Source organism: Triplophysa rosa, linkage group LG7 (assembly GCF_024868665.1).
Source record: "Triplophysa rosa linkage group LG7, Trosa_1v2, whole genome shotgun sequence".
Classification (NCBI taxonomy): Eukaryota; Metazoa; Chordata; class Actinopteri; order Cypriniformes; family Nemacheilidae; genus Triplophysa; species Triplophysa rosa.
Window position 1 is genome coordinate 19128290 of NC_079896.1, and position 20628 is coordinate 19148917.

At 40.6% G+C, this 20628-nt stretch overlaps 1 protein-coding gene across 1 annotated transcript in view; it reads right to left on the bottom strand.

Moving 5' to 3' along the window:
* Positions 1 to 1771: 1771 nt before the first annotated feature.
* zgc:109982 (uncharacterized protein LOC553564 homolog) overlaps positions 1772 to 20628 on the bottom strand; it is a 31532-nt gene continuing 12675 nt past the window's right edge. The window contains exons 4-10 of the mRNA XM_057338950.1: positions 9901 to 9994; positions 9571 to 9754; positions 3449 to 3529; positions 3206 to 3316; positions 3021 to 3098; positions 2639 to 2893; positions 1772 to 2164 (exon numbers count right to left, since the gene is read on the bottom strand). Coding sequence (XP_057194933.1) covers positions 2660 to 2893; positions 3021 to 3098; positions 3206 to 3316; positions 3449 to 3529; positions 9571 to 9754; positions 9901 to 9994 — 782 coding nt within the window. The 3' untranslated portion in view covers positions 1772 to 2164; positions 2639 to 2659. The remainder of the gene's footprint in view (positions 2165 to 2638; positions 2894 to 3020; positions 3099 to 3205; positions 3317 to 3448; positions 3530 to 9570; positions 9755 to 9900; positions 9995 to 20628) is intronic.

Below are 20628 nucleotides of genomic sequence, written 5' to 3' on the forward strand. Positions count from 1 at the left end.
AGTTAGGGACCAATTTCCTGCCATACAACTTATTGTAGTTCTGATTGACAGAGTAAACTAGCTCCCCTGTGTATGTACGCAGGGTTGAACCTACACCTGGAACAGCAGCTGCAGCCCGGTCCAGATTCCAGCGTAACAAACCTTCCAGGAGGTAAATCTGGAAGTTCAGGCTGTTTGTGCTGTTCCCTAGAAAAAGAAATAGAAAGCCAAACATTGTTTTGAGAAATTGCAAAAGAGAAAACATTATCTGTTAACTGCAAATATCTAAATAAATAGGAATTAGTGGCAAGATGTGGTATATTCTGTCATGACAAACCAGGAATAAATCTGTTTAGGTGGCAGTGAAATGATTCCAGGGATGTGGAGCCTCTGGCACACAGATACGTTTTTAGAACCATCCCGCCCTTGATTAGGGTTCCAGTTTCTGTGTAGAGCAGCACATCTGGAGGGTCCTGAATACAGGTGACTTGCCGCCTCTGGACATGCCAGATGTGCTGCATCCTCACACTGTCAAGGAGAAGAATACCATGGGCATCATTCCCCTTGCCACCCATGAGCTGTCTGATGAGCATATCAAGGAGGCGGATAGTGGTTTCCTCTCCTCGTGTTCTCCTCCTGCAGTGTTGGGCCAGCTCATCTTTGCTTATATGACGGTCAAGCTCTGCCTCCGTCATTGCAGGCCAGCCCTGTTGGGTGAGTTGCTCCCTCTTGGCCTTTCTCAGCAGAGTGAGATCCCCTGCGTCCTACTCAAAAATACTCAAAAATACAGGACGACAACCTAGCCATAAAAGTAGGGTACAACTGGTGGGCATCTGTGGTGCATCCTACTGCCAGACGTCGCATAAAATGCCAAATGTCTTGACGGACGATGACATCAGGCCAGCCGCTGAACCGCCTCTTCAGTTTAGTCTCTCCCACTTCCTTGCAACAGTCACAGTCCACATACAGGATAGTGGGAGGATCAACACCAGCTCTCTGGTATCTCTCCATGAGCCCTGCAGCCATGAGGTCTAACCCAGCCCCTTCATTTGCAGTCAGGACACTCATCAGCACCTGACCTACCTCATTGCCTACTGAGGTAAGCCACTGTGCTGTGCCTTTCGCAGGCCCACTCAACTTCTTGGTGATCTGAAAGAAACAATAAACATAGCAAATAATACAACATACATTCAAATCAGTAACATTGACAAATAAAGCTCTTTTGGTATACCAATACATTATAGATAAGGGTACAGTCATTAAAGCAGCTCCTCTGACCTTCTTAGTTGAATCCATTTTTAAAATTGATCCATACGTGGATGTGATGCTGGCCTTGATGTGATGGAGTCTGTTGAGGATGTCCTGACTGTATACAGTGAGGAGCCATTTGTATCTGGGTACTGGAGCAAGCGGTGGTGGTTCCTGGAAGTGCAGTGGATTCAGGCCAGGATTATCCAAAAAGGCCACACACTCTGATGTGTACCGAGCCACACTTTTTAACCACTCCTCACTGTGGTTCTCCCTCAGCTGGCCGATGATCCTCACTGGGCCATTCCCCATGCCCCTCTCACGCAACAAGCGAAGAACTCGAATGTCACAGGCATACCTTGGCAAAAGGTATTAATTCAAGTATCTTTTTTCAGGTATCTAGGAAATATTTTTCAAAAAAGGTAGCATATGAGTGAACATGACTCCAAAATAATTACTTACGTGTGAGAATGACCCTGAATTCAGATCGATGGGCCAGGTCCAACTGCTGCAGCACAGTATGACTCCAGGACAGGTAGCTGGTTCTACACCTGGTACAGATTAGGGTCTCTGTGACCAGGTTGTAGTATCTGTCGATATCTAACACCTGTCGTACCCTCCTGTGCAGACCACCACCACACAGATGATGCCTGGCACAGGCAGGGTTAGTACACTGGAGCCGCACCTTCCATAGCCTATATGGCATCCAGAGCAAGAGCCGCTGTGAAAAAAATCTAGCAGGTGTTGGAGCTTGGTGGTACAACAGGGCTGGTTGTGGGGGGTGATACCACAACTGTAGGTTTTCACGCAGCTCCAGCTTTCCCTTTGCACCAACCCTAAAAAGTGCTTCCGACACCCACTTCTGGTCCTGCTGTGGCATTGTCTGTGGCCACAGTAGTGGGAGATCCACAGGGTCTTCTGGCTGAGATGAGACCTGCTGATATTTTCAAAAACACTAGTTTAAGTACAAGCTACGACAGCATTAAATGACAAAGGCATGTTTATATTTTGAATGACATCTTACTGGGCTGCTGTTGAAGATTTTATAGCCAAAATAATCCCTTATATGTATAAACTTATTCTACCATTATGTATTTGAATTATTCTATGCGATGTAGTTGGGAGAGGGTCTGCAGCTCACATGATTGAGTCTGCCGCTCACATGATTATAGTCACGTGTTGAAAATCAAATCAGGATGCTATAGAATAGGCCTCCTGTTCCGACATGTGTTTGTGACCAAATTGGGCTGTAAGAGAATAGACCCTTTCTTCCTACTTCCTATGGTAATTAATAATAGTGGCATGTGCCTGAGAAGACGAGTATTTAAGATGGGCTGGAAAAAGAGATGTTAGTTGCATTGCAATCCAACTCTGCTTTGTTTCAGCTTTGTGACAATAAAGTCTAACTTACTTTTGGTTTCAAAACCTTGACTCAAGAGTCGTTCTTCAGAATTAGAGGAAGAAAAACCACAACACTGCTCACAACAGCAAACTCAGAAATAGTCGATGGTGTTGCCGTTTCTTTTATGCGTTGTGATCTCTGAGCTGGAGGAAGGAAGAAGGAAGAGGAGGACTGGATGACAGGCCGGTGAGGTTTGGGGGATGGAGGAGGACGAGGATCAGAGGGTGGGCTAGAAGCTGCGGCTGAACTGGAGTCCTCTAATGTCTGTGGAGTCAAACGTTATGATTCATCTATTAAGGGGATCAATTGCAAATAGTTTTTTAATGAAATAAAATGATGTAGTGATCATGTGATGATGTCTTGATAAAGTCATGATGTCTTTCATATTAACCTGAGAGGTTTTCCTCTGGGTGCTCAAATTGGGTTTTGCTGCTGCCACATGTGAGCCTCCAAACCTTGACTTTTCAAACTGAAAAGGTTTGTCATAGTCAATGATAACAAAACTCTAACACTATAGGAAAAGGTTGAGATGTTTCAATGTCTGCATTGATACCTGCAATAGTAAGGTCTGCTTACCATTGACAATGTCAGTTTGGCCATCTTTGCAGAATGTGACACATCACTGATGGAGGGTGTGCTTTGAGCATGTGTGCTCTGTGATGCATCCACTGTGACTGGTGGATGAACCTGTAATACATGCACAAAGATATACCAGACATAATATTATAAAGTCTTCTTAATGTGATTTCAGATAAAAAGACACATTGATATTGCAAACACATCTATTTATGCAACTTGAACTAGGCTAATTGAAGTTACCTTGTGAAATCCACAAAAACAAATCTGAGCTTCCTTCAGAAGGGTGGTCTGCCCCCTCATTTGCAGAGGGCACTTTTCTATCTGTGAACATAAAGTATAGCTATGACACTGTTGTCCACGTTATCTCAAAACAGCCACAAGTCATCATAATTATATCAATATTATATTGTATTTACATATGTAAATAATCACAATGTATTATCATATGAGTTCGCCCATGAATCTGGCAGCATAATTTACCTTCTGATACAACTCATGCCATCTTTTTTGTCGGGGAGAAGGTCTATTCCCCTTCCTAGATGGCCAAACTCCTGTTCGGGCAAAACTCTCCAGATGCGCAAACCAGTTAGCATCGCTCATGCCTTTGTGTGACTTAAGCCTGGCTCAGACTACAGGAGTTTTAAAATCCTGACAGATTTCAAATTCTGGTTGCAGCACACACATAAGGAGAATCTTAACAGATTCTCTTATTTAAAATCTTAAACCTGGCTCAGACTACAGGCGTTTTAAAATCCGGAAAGATTAAAAATTCTGGTTGCAGCACACACATAAGGAGAATCTTGACAGATTCTCTTATTTAAAATCTTAAACAAGCTCACACTCATCAGTGTACAACTAAATTACACATATTTTACATATCCATAGGATATGCAGTTTTGTAAAAGGAGCTAATAGTAACCGTTTTAATGGGTTTACTATTTTTAGATGTTGACATCACATCTACATTTGAATCTCTTTTTCAAGCACTACAAAAATAGGTTTGCCCTTTGTAAACTTGCATTTATGAATGTGAAATGTCCAGATAAGAAAACGTTGGGGCGTAAAGTTGTGTTTATAAATAAGCCTAAAGGTAGTGTCGTGGCGAAAAGTCGATCAGCCAATGTAGAAAGAATTCACGAAGACCAGAGAGCCAGGTTTCAAGAGGTTTCAATCTTTATTTGCTCGAGCAATCAAAGTGAGACACACAGAGTTCATCTGAAGATGTCCAATGATGTCCAACGAATACATGTCTGACTCCATCTTTTATACATTGTTCTCAAGTTGTTATCACAGTTCAAACTAATCAGGTTTTACATGACATCACTTATTTTTATTAGTCCATCCCCTTATCACTCGCTACAGTTACATTTCAGGCGCCCGCTTAGCAGTTATATTTCCGGCCTACCATATTAGGATTTAATCGTAGGGAGCGCCTGTCAATCAACACATAGTATGTCATGTGCTCTTTATCTTGACACCTTTCCGGGGGCTTTCGGACGATACATGATTTAACATTGGTTTTATAAAAATGAACTCATGGTTTAGTGATAATGAGCACCCCAGCGTCCTTGGCTTGATAAGTTAAACTCCTCTACAAAAGTGTGTGGTTTTATTAAAAATGAGCTCATTGTTTAGTGATAATGAAAACAACCCAGCGTTTTTAATTAACTTCTCTACAAAAGTGTGTGTGGTGTACGTGCAGTTCCTGTCTTAGTGTGAGTAAGATATTTGGTGTGTACCAGGTGTTCAAGTGCTCAAACTCATACAAGACTCCCGTAGCCCTTGTTAAGATCAGAGAAGTAACATGAACTCTTAACTACCTTTAAATGTATTTTTTATATAAGAAAGCATATTTATATAAGAAAACTCAGTAATATATTTAGAATATAAGAAAAGTCAATAATATGTCTAGAAAAACCACCATAAACCCCCCCTTTGAGGCTGAAAAGCCTCACACTCCAATCAGATGTTATCCTTAACTATGGGAATCTCATACTAACATAAAATGCAATATCAAATAATAGATAAAAGTGCTCAAAAGTGTTTTCTTAAAAATTAAAAAATTAAACGTGTGCTTAGTGAAATTATTATTAGCAAGCAATATTAAAAATCCTTCTGCCACTCTGTAAATACTTAATACCATGAGTATTTCTGTTTTAAACCCTCTAAACTTAATATAATTTTTGACCCTTAGTAAATATTAGCATATGTGTGAGTATTATCCATGCTATGTTGTGATACAGCATACACAATCATCTGGCTCGGAACAGCGGCTGCAGCTGTTCGCTGAAATGACTTCATTATACATGGCCAAATGCATAATGTCAATAAAAGAAATGCAATAATGCAAACCACAAGTAACATTACATTTTTCATATTGGTAAAAACACCCTTGATCCAGTTCCAGTTAAAAGTATCTGAGGTAACCTCAGATTTGGTCAAAGTCTCAACCATCAATGAAATGTTTTTCATCCCTTCATCGATGAGATGTCCATCTGCGTTGTTCTCTGGAATATAGGTGCAACAGGTTTCCCCAATGACAGCACAAACTCCTCCTTTTGCTGCTGTCAATTGGTCCAAGACCAAGCGATTTTGCAACACAGTCAATCGTAGTCTACGTAGCTCCTCCTTGATGCCTTTCATGACAATGTTCGTGGTATTCATAAACGATGTAAGTTCAAATCTGGTGATCTCAACTTCATTCATCAACGAACTTACTCCCAACATAGGACTAAAAGCAGCTGAAACTTTCTCAGCCACTGTCCAGATGTGATGATTCTTTGGCACGGGGCTATTAGATAGGAAATCAAACAGTCCTCTTCGTGTCCTCTGTTGTTGTGTTATCATTTCATGTGGTATGATGATCGCTCCACCGTGTAGCTGTACCAAGGAACACAGTCCTGTCCACTCTCTAGGTAGTGATAAGTATACTCTGTAACCGCACAGCCAGTAATGTTCTTGTAACACTCCAGCTCCTTGTCCATCTGGTATATGTAGTGAGGAGCAAACTGCTAAGCACTGACTCCTGATCCATTCAGTGCACGACAAGAACTCAAGTGCCATGATTGTTTGTGTCAAATTAGGCCGATTCCATTCACTGATGTCCACTTTTAAAGGATATATTAACGCTGTCATCCTCAGACATGTCAGACACATCTGTCGGTTAGTCTGATTAGTTGTGGCTTCATTATAGACAATAGAGCACTTTTCCCTTGGAATCTTTCCCACACGACGTAGTCCCTTGGATCTTTCGTAACACACCAACTTGTCTTGTATGTGTCGAACTGTAGCCACTTGACCAAACACACGGTTGATAATCTTCACTTTTACAATGGTTTTGTTGGCATTTTGTCTGAAATACAAAGTGTCAGATGTTGTGAAGGACGCTGCTGCTATTCCTTTGAGAGTCAAATCCTGCCGCTGTGTCTGGGTCCTGATTGGGCCACCAGTCTCCTGCCGCTGTGCTGTGAGGAAACTGTGCACAGACATAACAGTTCCTTGGATTGTTGATTCTAGCCGTTTGGTTTGCCTCCACAACATGTTCATTGCATAAGGATGTGGAGAACCAGGGTAGTCCATCCATGTGTCTTAGGTAGTGCTGAATCCATCGTTGATCTGTCGTTTGCTGCAAAGTGTCAATCCATTTCACAGGATTGTAGTGTCATTTAGGGTGTCAAAGTTTTTGTCTTCAGTCTTTGTAACGTCAAGCTCCATGATCACACAATGTCTTAATTTAGATTGTAATAGGTGTTGGTATATCGCCAGATATAGCAGCCAAACTTGGTGTGCTGTATTGTTAAATGTCCTGTGGCTCTATCAAGCACGTGTCTAAGGTTAGGTGTTGTTCAACCAACAACTGTGTTCATTCCAAGTGTGGTTATAGAGAATGGGTATTGTTTAGCTATTGTGGTATATGCTGCTGCTAAGATGCTGTTGTCCTGTTGTCCTCTGTCCAAGGAGCTTGTTCCAATGAATATGGATCAAACGGAAATCGTCTGGAATCTGGAGTCTTTAACTCTCGTTGGCTGTGATCATCTATTGTCCAAGGCACTGCTCGTAGATGAAAGGTGAGCCTAATTCTCTGAAGATATTAGTTCTTTGGAGTTATTTTCTGTTGTCAAGATGGATATTCGATGTGGTCGTGTAGGCTTGTCAAGATGCTTGGATTTTTCGTGTCGTGTTGCCTTGTGCATGCCCAGGGAGCCACACTCCAGCTGGCCCCGCTGTCTTCAGATTTAACAGCCACTGGCCCTGTACCGTTGGTGCCACCACTTGTAGATCTGCTGCTATGTAGATCAGGTTCAGCAGCTCAGTTGGTTGGCAGCTTCTCGGAATCTGAGCACCAGGTGTACTCGCATAACAGTTTTGATTATATCAATAAAATAATAAATAAAAATACATTTTATATATCTTAGATGCAAAAACATTAAACAAAACAAAACAAAACAAAACATCTAGCTGTCTGCCTTACCAATTCTATGACGCTATCTATACTAGTCCCCATGTGTGAGTATACAATTATACGCTGCCTCCCTTACTATTCAAAAACAGAGCGAACAGTAAAATAAAATGTATCAAAAGAAAATGACAGCCCTTTTATATCCATTCTTAGTGTCAAAATGTCAGGGATAAAGTTCAATAAATGTCTGAACATAAAAGAAAAATCTATTTTAATTGTGTTGTATTTAAATTTTGATAAGATTTGTCAATTATTAAAATCCCTTTTTGTTTTGTAAGTACGTCAGTGATCAAGCATCACACAGACACTTTGTTTTCTGCAAATAACCAGTTTTTGTCTGATTTTCCAAGTAATTTTACTTCAAAGGGGTTTCCAATTGAATGAATTGCATTCATTAAAAAATTAATTAAATAATTATCATATTATTATTTTGAGTTACAAACAAATATAAATTCAAAACCAGACTTAATTTCATTTCCAGCCTTAATCTTATTAGGCATATTTCATGGTTGAACAACTGAATCCAGATAAACCAGATCCTCACACTCTGGAAGAATATTTCAGTGCTTAATAAATATCACCAAAATAAACAGCTTTATGAACTTAATAAAATATTTTAAAACCTATTTAAGTGATTTTTCCAGTAGGAGTAAGTAAGTAAATTGTATTTATATAAAACACATTTCCACATAACAGAACTATCCGAAGTGCTGTTCAATGTAAAATAAAATATCAATTAACAATCGGACAAAACAGACAGCAATAAAATGAAATGAAATAATTTTAAAATTCCAATGAGAAAAGATAAGTTTTCATCCTCGATTTAGAAACAATAATGGAAGATGCAAGATGGATGTCCAGAAGGTGTTGGTTCCACAAATGATGGGCAATGAGACAGAAAGTTCTGTCACCCTTAGATTTTAACCTACAGCAGGGGACATGTAACAAGCCCTTGTCAATGGATCTTAAAAGTCTGGAAGATGACAAAGGGATAAGAAGATAATTCAAATATGATGGTGCTTGGTCATTAAAATTAATAACAACAGAATCTTGTACTGAACTTTAAGCTGGGCCAGAAACTAAATGAAGCAAAGCTAAAATATGGATGACCTGGTCATATTTCTTAGCCCCTGTCCACAGCCTTGCATCTGCATTTTCTACTAGCTGGAGGCGTGAAAGCCATGACTCAGGGAGACCTGAGTACAGCAAATTACATCTGTCTAATCGTGAGGTTCAAAAGCATGAATGACCTTCTCCAGATCTTGAAAAGTTAAAAACAATTTAAGTTTGGAAATGACCCATAATTGATAAAAACAGTTCTTCTACATAGCCTATAAATACTAGATAAGACCTATACTAATCTAGTAGTTTATTTGTGTTAGTTCATTGATAAATGTTAACAAATACGACAGTTAATATTTAAATGGTTTTTAAATATTTATTAAATCCGTTGAAATGAACTATTGAGATGAAGAACTGCTGTAGGAGTATTACCCATTGTTGGCTAACTAATGTTTAGAAATGGAACCTAGTTGTAAAGTGATATCAAAGCTGGTAAGCTGCATGTTGGCCTGTCATAAAATAAATCAAAATGCATAGGCTATTGTTATCATTCCCATCTGGGTAGGGACGGGTCGCTGCCAATAATCATGACTTTTACACTAAACCATTAACCCTTTTTAGGGGAGGGAGAAGTGGCAGTTATTTAGATTTTCTTTCCTTAATTATATGTTTTTGTGGTTTTCATAAAAATATCATGGATACAATTTACATATTTTATATCTTTCCATCTTTCACCTCACCAGTAACGGCCCTGACACAAAGCGGCGGTGGTCTAATAAAGTTGATAGTAAAATTATATTGTAGTGTGTGTGTGTGTGTGTGTGTGTGGGCATGTAAGCACCTCTGCAATATCCTCTGGTGTTTGTCCAAGAGTCTCAAATATCTGGCTGTAATTCTTCAAGTAGATGTTAGTAAACATGTCGGCAGTCACTTTATCAGCTGTGGAGAGGTCTATCTTCAAGCATTCTTCATACACTTTGCGCTCAAACTCTGTGATAACTGGTCCAGGTTCAATGAGGCTTATACTGCACAGATTAAAGTTTAGGTGACATTTAAGATATTCAAAGCATTCCAAAAAGACCATAGATGTCTCAAAATTAATCTTGCAGTATATTATCTTGACAAGAATACTAGCCAAACAAAGTCAAACATGGTAAACATGGTAACTTACTTTAGGTTGAATCTTAGTGCCTGAACTGCCAGGCTCTCACAGAATCCTTCGACAGCAAATTTTGATGCAGCATAAATGTCATTAAACAATATACCTGTGTACATCAACAGGGCAATGATTAAAGAACAGTCAAATGGATAAGTCGATGTTGATAATCCTGTAAAATACAGATTCAAATACATTATTAGTAGGGATGGGCAAGTTAACGCATTATTGTCACACTAACGCATTGTTAACGCATTTGACTTACACCGTGCAGTTCATGTCCGGCATCTTTTAGCACTGGGACCGTGCCATCTATCAGTTTCAAACAATCTCCAAATCCAGTGTTATATCCTCCGTTTATATAACATCCATCACTGAAATGCCGTGAACAAACAGACACACCTAAACTTCACTATCGCAAGAGTAACGAGCTGCAGCACAGCCCATCTTGATACAGCGCAGATAATCTTGATGGTAAGCGGGTCTCACTAGTCGGTTGGCTCGTGGGCGGACTCTTTCTTTCGCTTTGCCATGCTTTTCCGGGAGAATGGCCAATAAAAGGAATAGGATCCCTGTGACGGCTCAGGGATCCAGAATTATAAAAAAACTTTCCGAAACAAGTTGGAGTGCTGGGGGCGTTTATCAAGTACAGAAATACTACATCATACGTCCATTCGCATGAGCAGCCAGCAGGTTTAACAGTGTAAAAAGTCAGAATGCATGACATATCACGACACCTGATATTTAACACAGTTTTTAAGTATTATTTTATTTCGAAAGTCTATTTCTCACTGGCTTTGAAACGTACAGACAAACCATGGGTCACAGAAGGGGTGGGATGTTGATCCGTACTGGCTTGGGATGGGCGTCTCAACCAATGAGAGCATTTGGGGTTGGTCTAAGACTGCTGAAGCACAGAACTCTTACAAAACCTCGTTATAAATCTCTTCCAGATGGCGGAGTTGATAGAACAAACCACTCCATTTCATCTCCCCTCCTTCAGCCATGCGCTTATCTTTCAGTGACCTCGCCTCACAACGACGTAATATGCGTGGGAAGAGGCCTATTTAATGCAATTGATGATAAAGCGGAAGGAAATCAATAGCCTGCAGAATTAAAAAAAATCCATGGCTAAGGTACAAAACAGCAACGATTATGAATTGTGTTGCGTGTGTTGTATGCAGTGTGAGGATGTGACGAGGGAGGCGGGAAGAGAGCCGTGAGGGAAAGACGCGAGGCCTCACGGAGGAGCTCCGGAAGCATAAGAGGAGGAGCGACAGGAAGGTACGAAGAGAGAGGACCAGGCCTGGACATTGTATGTGTTTTAGTTATGTTTGTGTAGCCGGCAGTCGACCATGAGGTGGCTGCAGGCCCTTTACTTTGGTTTATGCTTTGTTTGTTTATTTTATTAAAAGTTTATTTAAAGCGGCAATGAGCAACTTTTGCTCACTGTTGCCCCACGTGGTTGATAAGCGGAATTGTCTGTATGCAGTGTCGTAAAAACTGTCGCAAAGATTTCCCGCTGGCAGCTCAATACACGTGAGTTTGTTTACTAAGCCGACGGACCCAGATACGTCGTTCAAACTATGTCCACCGATCAGGTAAAGTAGTCCGTGTTACCATATGTTCTTCGTATATCAGTACAAAGATTTATGTATCGTAAGTAGTCAACCCTACGTGCTAGCTACATGGAACATTTGTATTTACCCGAAACACAACGCATGGACTTGAATGTGTTTTGTAACCTATAGTACTTTTCTTTTGTTATTATATCGGAAGTCACTAAACACAATTGCGACCAGGCATTGTGTTTTGTGTAATATATGTAATAACTACAGTCAACTCGGTATGAAAACGCGCAAAGCGCATAGCATGTACATATACATAACGACAACATTAGCCTAATCAACGACTGAACTGTTCAACATTCACGTTGTTTACTGGTCTAAACAAAATAATCTTCTACTTTTTACCACAACACGTTTAGTGTGGTTGTTTAGTCTTTATTTACAAGCACTAACGTTACACACATTCATGACGAGACACGAAAACATGCTAGCTATCGGCACCGGCAACCATATATTATCTCTCAGCTACCTTACGCTTATAAAGTGCGAACCGGTGTTGTGCCAATGACACAGACTAATAACAAATACATTCAGAAGTACAGGACAGTAACAAAAAATGTACAAATAACACATACAAATCCAGGAGTCGGCCCGCTAGGTCTGCATCCGTTTTGCAACCCGTTGCCTCTTGCTGCTCGCGCCACCAAGTGTAAGCCCGTCCGATATTGATTTGTGACCGGCCTCGTGTCCGATCACTCTCTCGCTTTTTTTTCTTTGCTTCCTCCTTTTTCTTTTGCCTGCCATGGTGATGTTTTGGTTCATTTCGTGTTACTGTTAGCTCTGCTGTTGGCTAACTTCTCCCAGGCTACAAGTAAAACGTGACCTATGCTGTAAAGCAGGGGATAGGCGGGGCTTGTACCGGCCCGAACACCAAAGTTACAAGTGCAATTTCAGCCGATAGGAGGCTGCTCAGGTAGCAACGGCAGTAAAATTTGTCCAGTTAAAAGTTGACCTACCACTACAATAATTTTAGAGACATTATTTTAAGGTCAAAAAGTTGCTCGTTGTCGCTTTAATGTTCGCCGGTTTCCGCCTCCTTCCTCCCTTATTTTGAACATTGGTACAGTGGTGCCGAAACCCGGGAGGAAGGAGAGACATGCTGTCGGAGAGCCCTCGCCGCTGAGGGGGATCGCAGTGCTGAGGAGTTCTGTCATGGTTCTGCCTCACTTGTCATGTATTTCTTGGTCTTGTGGCAGAACCATGGCAGAACCTCTTGTTATGTGTGGAGAGAAGCATATTATTGTCTGTCACGACATAATATGCGTTCTCTCCGGTGTCTCGTCTCTAGCTCCGCCCTCTCGTTCCCTTGTTAGCTTCCCCTTAGTGTTTGATCCCTGTCACCTGCCCGTCACCCTCCTTGTGTTATCATCCCTCATTTGTATTCCCCTATTTAAAGCCTCTGTTTTTACTGTCCCATGTCGGTACATTGTTTCTCGTATGTTGTTCCTTGTTCAATGTCCACTGTGTTCCTGCCTTGCCTTGCCCTGCCCTGCATGTCCCTTAAAGTGAGTTTTGTTTGTTTAGGATTTTTAGTTCTCGCTTTGCCCCCTTGAGGGAAGTTTTTTTTCCCTTTTTTTGATAGGAGTCTTTTGTTTATAGTGTTTGTTCCCCCATTGTGGGTTTTTGTTTTATTATTTAATAAATCTTTTTGTTAACCCCTTCATTGCTGCCTGCGGTTGGGTTCTTCCCCTCCATTCCATGACAAGTTCGGGCAGCGCGGACGAGGGAAGTCCGTGAGTGGCTTCCCGAGGCGGTGGCTTTGTACTGTCACAGGTGTGCAAAGGACTCAGATGCAGGAGATGAAGGCAACAGAAAAGATTTATTTTAACCTGGGTGAACCACCCAGAACACAGGGGCACAGGGTATTCCTGACCCGAAAACACAAAAAAAGCAAAACAGCAATATATCCAGAGAGGGCGAGTGTGCGCCGAGTCCATCTGGTAGAGGGAGCAGCTGAATGGGAAAAAAGCGTCTAAACCGGCTTCCCAGAGCAACAAACTGGTTTTAGCGAGACTGGTAGAAAAACATGAAACAAAAAACAGACCGTAATCCAACGCCACGACTAGTGAGAGAACTGAATGGCATAAATAAGGAGACTGGTAATGGGGAACAGGTGTGAGTAATGACAATTAATTAGATCGCTAAAACAAAGACGAGGCGGGAGGGGAGTAGAAATTATAGACTATGAATAAAGACAATATAAGGAAAAAAGAAAAGAAAAAGAAACAAACAAACTTAACAATTATCATTTTACTGTGTAACAAAACACTCTATAACAGGGTTAACGTCAGGTCTTAACACAATGCACATTTCTTAGCATTAATAAACAATAATAAACTGTTTGATTATTTATGAAGAAGAGTTATTCAGTCCATATTTGATGCAATCTTTACCAACTGACTTTCTCTCAGATTTACACATAGTCCTTGTACTGTGTCGGCTTGATTATAATCCGTCCGGATCTTGTGCATTTTGGTCTTGTTTTCTCAGTGTCGGTGTTGTGTTGCTCTGTTTCATGAGGTTGTGTGATTGGGTTTGCAACAAAATCATTGTGACTGTTCAGTTGCATCTTTTTTGGGTGTTTCATTGAATGTTACTATTTTCTAGACTTTGAGTGTTTCCATTTGGTGTTTGGATCAGGTAGCTTTTCGGCTCCTTGCATTTTTCCACAACAGTCCCTGGGAGCTATGTTTTCCTCTCCTTGTCCAGCACTCTTACACACTGTCCTGGGTATAGTGGTGGTAAGTCTCTTCCACTGCATCGATCATGTTGTGTTTTCATCATCGTTGTCCTCTTTTCTAGGTACTGTCTGTGTTCCAGTTTGCCTGGTTCTATGTGACTTGGTAGGAGTGTAGTGATGGGTCTACCGAAGAGCAACTCTGCCGGGGATGGCAAATCACTATCGATGGGTGTCGCTCGAACCTGCAGCATGGCCACCTGTATTTCTCCTTTGCGTTGTAATGTTTTCTTGATGATGGACTTGATGTGTTTCACATGCCTTTCAATGAATCCATTGCTCTTTGGATAGTGTGGTGACCTTGTGGTGTGTTTTATTCCCCAGTCAGCTATACATTTCCTGAATGGTTACCCTGTGTACTGTGGTCCATTGTCTGTCATTAACTCATCTGCACGTCCAAATAAAGACATGTAATTTTGTGCAACTGCATGACTGCTTACCAGTGTGGGCATTTCATCAACCAGTGGATATTTAGAATATCTGTCCACGGTAAGTAGGTACTGATGTCCATCAATCTCAAACAGATCAGATGCCAGGTATTGCCACGGCTTTGTGGGTATTTTGTGAGGAATGAGAGGTTCTTCTGGTTGTGCAACCTGATGTTCTGCACACGTACTGCAAGATCTGCACATTTTCTCGATATCTGCATTTATATTTGTCCAGCATACACTTTCCCATGCCAACCTTCTTGTTTTAACAATACCTTGGTGCGCCGCATGGAGTTTTGTGAGAATGCTGTTGATCATTGACTCTGGTATTTGTCTGCCTTTGAAGATAACTCCTGCTTCTATCGTCTCGAAAAGGCCAATAACTGCGCAGGTCTTTGGGCAGTTCTTGAAGTTTCTCTGGCCAGCCCTGATGGATGATTTCTTTTAATGCACTGAGCTTTGGGTCGTTTGCAGTCTTTGTTCTCAGAATTTCCTGTTTGCTCGGAGAGAAGTTTACCATAGCAACGGTATGATGCTCAGGGTCTTCAAATTCTGTATCCAATTCATCAATGCTTTCATCTAGCTCAATGTCTTCATTATTTTCAGGGTTTGGCAGTCGGCTGAGGGTGTCAGCAAGAAACATTAGGATTCCGGGACGGTACACAATGTTGTAGTTGTATCCTTGTGTTTTGATCAGCATGCGCTGTAGCCTGGGTGGGGCAGCATGAAGGGGCTTTGTGCATATGGTGACAAGTGGCTTGTGGTCAGTCACAACTGTAAATGATTTGCCATATGAGTATGTATGATATCGCTGCATTCCGTACACGATAGCAAGCATTTCTCTCTCAATGTTGCTATATCTTGACTGGCATTCGGTTAATGTCTTTGAGCCAAAAGCAATGGGTCTGTTTTCTTGCACCAGAGCTACACCAATGCCTTTTTGCGAAGCATCAGCCTCCAGTGTGAGGTTGGCTGTTGGGTTGTAGTACTTATGGCAAGCTTCCACAGTCACTGTTGCCTTTAGGCCCTCAAAGAATTTTTGATAGTCAGTGTCCCAAACCCACTGTGATTCACTTTTCAGTAGTCCTTTCAGGCTGTGTGCTTTATCCGCAAATTTCGGAATGTAAGGTGACAAGTAGTTCAGCATACCTATGAAACAATGGAGGTCATCTTTATTTTGTGGTGTTGGCATTTTTTGTATATCATCCACTTTGGCTGGATCTGGTCTGATTCCTTCATCCGTGTAAAGGTTTCCGATGAAGGATATGCTCCGCTGCTTAATAGTGCATTTGTCACTGTTAAACACAAGTCCTGTTTCCACAGCTCTTTCCATCAGGTTTATTAGGTTCCTGTCATGTTCTTCTTCATTAGCTCCACACACCGCAACGTCATCTGCTATGCTGATAACACCTTGGAGGCCCTCCAGGAATTTATCCATTTTTGCTTGGAACAGGTCTTGGGATACACTGAGGCTGAATGATAAGCGTTTCCAGCAGTATCTGCCAAACGGAGTTCGAAGTGTATTTAGAATTTGTGATTCTTCATTAAGGTGTATTGACCAGTACCGAGCTTTCGCATCCAGTTTGCTGAATACTTTCACGTTTGCAAACTCGGGGTTTGTTCTTCCACGGTTGGAATTTTGTGAGGACACCTCTTCAAGCTTGCATTTAATTTTTGTGGATCCAGACAAATTCTGAGTGATCTATCTCTCTTTGTGCTGAAGTCAAGACTGGAACACCAGTCTGTGTGCTCCTCTACTTTTCGCAGGACTCCTTGGTTTACAAGTTTGTTTAACTCATTTTGTAGTTTGTCCTTGATGTGGATGCTGCATTTACGTGGCGGGTCAATGAATGGGCTTGCATCCTCCTCCAGAATGAGCTTTGCTGTGCCTTCAAAATTTTGTCAAATTGGTCTGGGTATTTCTCCTTTAGGTCGCTGATGCTTTTTATACCTTGCGGGATGTTCACTTTTGTTTGTTGTTTCGCATGTCCCTTGTCTTCTCCTTCAGCCATTGCATCAACATTTACAGTCACGAGGTTAAGGAGCTCACTTGTGGGTAATCCAACTACAGCTGGTCCTGGTACTTTGACAAATGATGTTTTATTAACAAAGTTCGGGAGGAGTACGTGCAGATAACTAACCCGGCTGGCTTGCAATGACCAATCTCACCATTCCGATAATTAACCCGGCTGGCTTTCCATGACCAATCTCACAATCAGATAACTAACCCGGCTGGCTTCCAATAACCAATTTCACCAATAATCTTTTAGCCCGGGAAAAAAAACCCTACAAATAGACAAGACGCCTTACCCTCATTCTCTCTACATTTTCGCAGCATCCCTCCTCCACCCCAACTCCTCACCATCAGCCTATTTTACCGCAGCATAACAGGGGGGAACGACCTGAGTCCGGTCACACACCGGACCCGGGGCCCTCTCCCTGGACAAGGGGCGGGCGCTCCGAGTTCGGAGGAACCACCGAGCTCGGAGCCCTCTCCCCGGGACAGCACGTCAACTACGCATAATATCCATCCCCCATCTGTAGTTATTATATGCGAGGTGAACTCATGAACATGGAATTTTGCATCTATCCATCTGGACTCTTTGTACTGGCACGGCATGTTTATAGTTACAAAGCAAGGAATCTCATCACCAGTATATGACGTTAGCTTTACTTTGGATGCTGGCTTTAGATGTTCCATGCTCTGTGATGATGCACCATACATCTGTTTGAATGTGCGCAGTGGTATACACGAAGCGTGTATCCATGTCCTTTCAGGTGGGATGGTTTGACATTCAGAGTTGTGTAAGCCTCATCTCTGGTTTGTTTTACGTGGATGCTGTTCAGAAATTTTTCGCTGATAGTGATCGAGTAAAAATGTTTTTGGTATGCATACTCATCATCATCCTTAGTGCAATCCACAGTGTTGATACTGGGCTCTTGATGTTTGTGGTCTTTAGTTGGAGTGGCCTTGGTATTTGTAGCGTGTTCGTGACTTACTCCTTCTGTGCTGGCTGGATGGCTGTCTTTGTCATCTGCTCTTCTTACAGCATCTTGCCCAATGACCTCTGTTGCCACACATTGAGCATGTATCGTTGTATGCAGGACACTGTCTTGGCTTGTGATTTATATCACATTTCTGACATGTTCGTCCTCTTCCTACAGCATGGACTTTTTCTGTGTGTGACAAGCTGAGCTGCTGTATTTGTTCATTTCCAGCTGCTAAGGCTTCATACTTCCTTCCTTCTGCTAGTACATCAGCAATGGGATAGCCTTTAGGCTTACTGTACAGGTCATTTCTTAATGCATCAAAGGGTATGCTGGCAATAATAAGCTTGACTAATCGTTCATTAAGCTCTTCATCAGTGAATTGGCATTTCAGTACTAAGGTTCTGGCTCTAGTCACAAAATCATCTATGCTTTCATTTGTTTTTTGTCTGTGCTGCATTAATTGAAGCCTGTGTATTCTGAAGTTTACGTTTAGCTTTAATTGTCCTTCAAAGAAATTCCACAAGGTGTCAGGCTTTCTCTTGTCTGTATCACTAAGTCCACTTGCATTGAGTCGCTTTAATCTCCTATGCCTCTGCATATTTTTCTCGCTTGTTTCTCTGCATTTGATATTTCTTCATCTTCCAAATACAGATTCATTTTTTGTTGAAACAACAACATTGCTTCATTTAGATCAGGATTGGACCAGTTCATCATTGGTAGATGCGAAGACATGTTAGCACTTGTATTTTCAATGTACACACGTTATTAGTAGTGGTTTATGTTCCTTGTTATATTGTCTTCTTTGGACCGATTAGCACTTATAACGCAGACAATGTGCTGCTTCCAGATCCGCGGGTGTACAAATGAGCATATCAGAGAATAGGAGTTTGCCATTCGTGTCAGATTTCTCGACAGCCATCAACTGCATCGGGCTCACGCTTTCTTAGTTTTTTACTTCACAGGACACAAACAATTATTAGATGATGCGACAGTTCGTTTTTACCGCTGCCACCATGAAGTATACCAGACATCATGCAGCTTGGTTAAGAACACGTTTACTTAGCATAGATTCACGTATAACATACACACACGTACATCATTTCCGGTGCACGCAAACAGCGTGTTTACGTATTACAACAGTGGCAGATTCATTCATTCATTCTTTATTTAACCAGGTAAAAAAAATCATTGAGATTAAAATCTCTTTTACAAGAGTGACCTGGCCAGGACGGCAGCTACATATACATATAAAATATAAAAATTTACAACAAAACACCTTACACAATCATGATTCACAACAACAAATTATCAAGAAACAAAACACATAATTTGTTAAAAGTGTTTGAACTCATTTAAAGACGGAAGTACAGTCAGCTTTAAGATGTTTTGTAAATTATTCCTAGCAGAAGAGGCACTATATATAAATCCTTTTTTCTCTAACTCAGTTCGAACCCAAGGTAATTTAAGGTGTAAAGAATCGTTTGAATGTAGACTGTATCTTGAATTTCAATCTGAAAAACCAAGAAACAAGTAAGACGGTGTTAAGCCGCATATTGATTTATAAATAAAACAATACCAATGAAAACTTCTAAGAATATATAAAGACGTTAACTCTGCCTTATCATATAAAAAACAGTGATGTGTTTGAGTTCTACAACCAGTAATAAAATGTAAAGCACTGTGAAATACAGTATCAAGTTTTTAAGGTAAAGTCTAAGCCTAAGTTTTGTAAGTAATTTATCAATATGTAATTTAAAAATTAATTTACTATCAAATAGAATGCCCAGATATTTATAACTCTCAACACATTCAATTTTGGTTCCTTGGGAGGACATCATTTCAGGGAGACTTCTTGGCACGGCTTTAGAGTTTGAAAAAATCATTAATTTAGTTTTATCAATATTTAACCCCAACTTTAGTTAACACAGACGAAGCTGTACAATATCAAATGCTGCCTGTAGATTTATAAGAGCTTGTGAAGCTGATGCTGCACAACAATAAATAATTGTGTCGTCCAAATAAAGATGGTACTTAGCATATGGGACATTATCCCAAATATTGTTTATGTACAAGGAAAATAAAATGGGCCCCAGAAAAGATCCTTGGGGGACTCCTTTTGAGACTGGTAAAAATGATGAAGCAACATATTTCATAAGTACACACTGTGTTCTCCGTAAAAGAGTTGCGAAAACACTTGCAAGTCTTTTTAAAAGAATGCAGTGATTGACTGTGTCAAAAGCTTTTGAAAAGTCAAGGAAAACCACAGAACAAAATTGCTTACAATCTAAAGCATTTATAATATCACTAAACACTTTCATAGCAGCAGTAACCATACTATGCTGCTTCCTAAAGCCAGACTGAAAGGGAGAAAGGATGTTGTTTATTTCCATAAACGTTTTTAATTGTTCATTCACTACTTTCTCCAAGAGTAAAACACATAATTTAGATATTGGTCTGTAATTGTTTAACTGTAATGCATCCCCTCCTTTAAAAAGTTGAGAGACATAAGCAGTTTTCCAAATCATCGTAATTTCACATTGAGAAATAATAAGATTGAATAAATAAGTAAATGGCTCAGCAATTAAGTCAGCCGCCATCTTTAAGTAAAATGGTTCCAACTTATCTGGCCCTGCAGACTTATTTGGATCTAACTGACTCAAAGCTTTATAGACCTCAGGGACAGAAAATGCAATAAAATCAAATTTTTGTGTTATTAATTTACTTGAAACATTAGTTGAAAGTACTATGCGTGAGTCAGCTGTTGAACCATTTTGTGAATTAACATCAAATAGCGAACCTGATGATATAAAGTGTTAATTTAAATGATCCAAAATAGCTGACTTCTCTGAGATCAAATGACCATTTTTAGTAATAAGACTGGAAAACTCTGAACTTTCAACTCGAGACAATGACTTAATTGTTTTCCAAAATTTGGCCGGGTTATATACATTTTTTGATG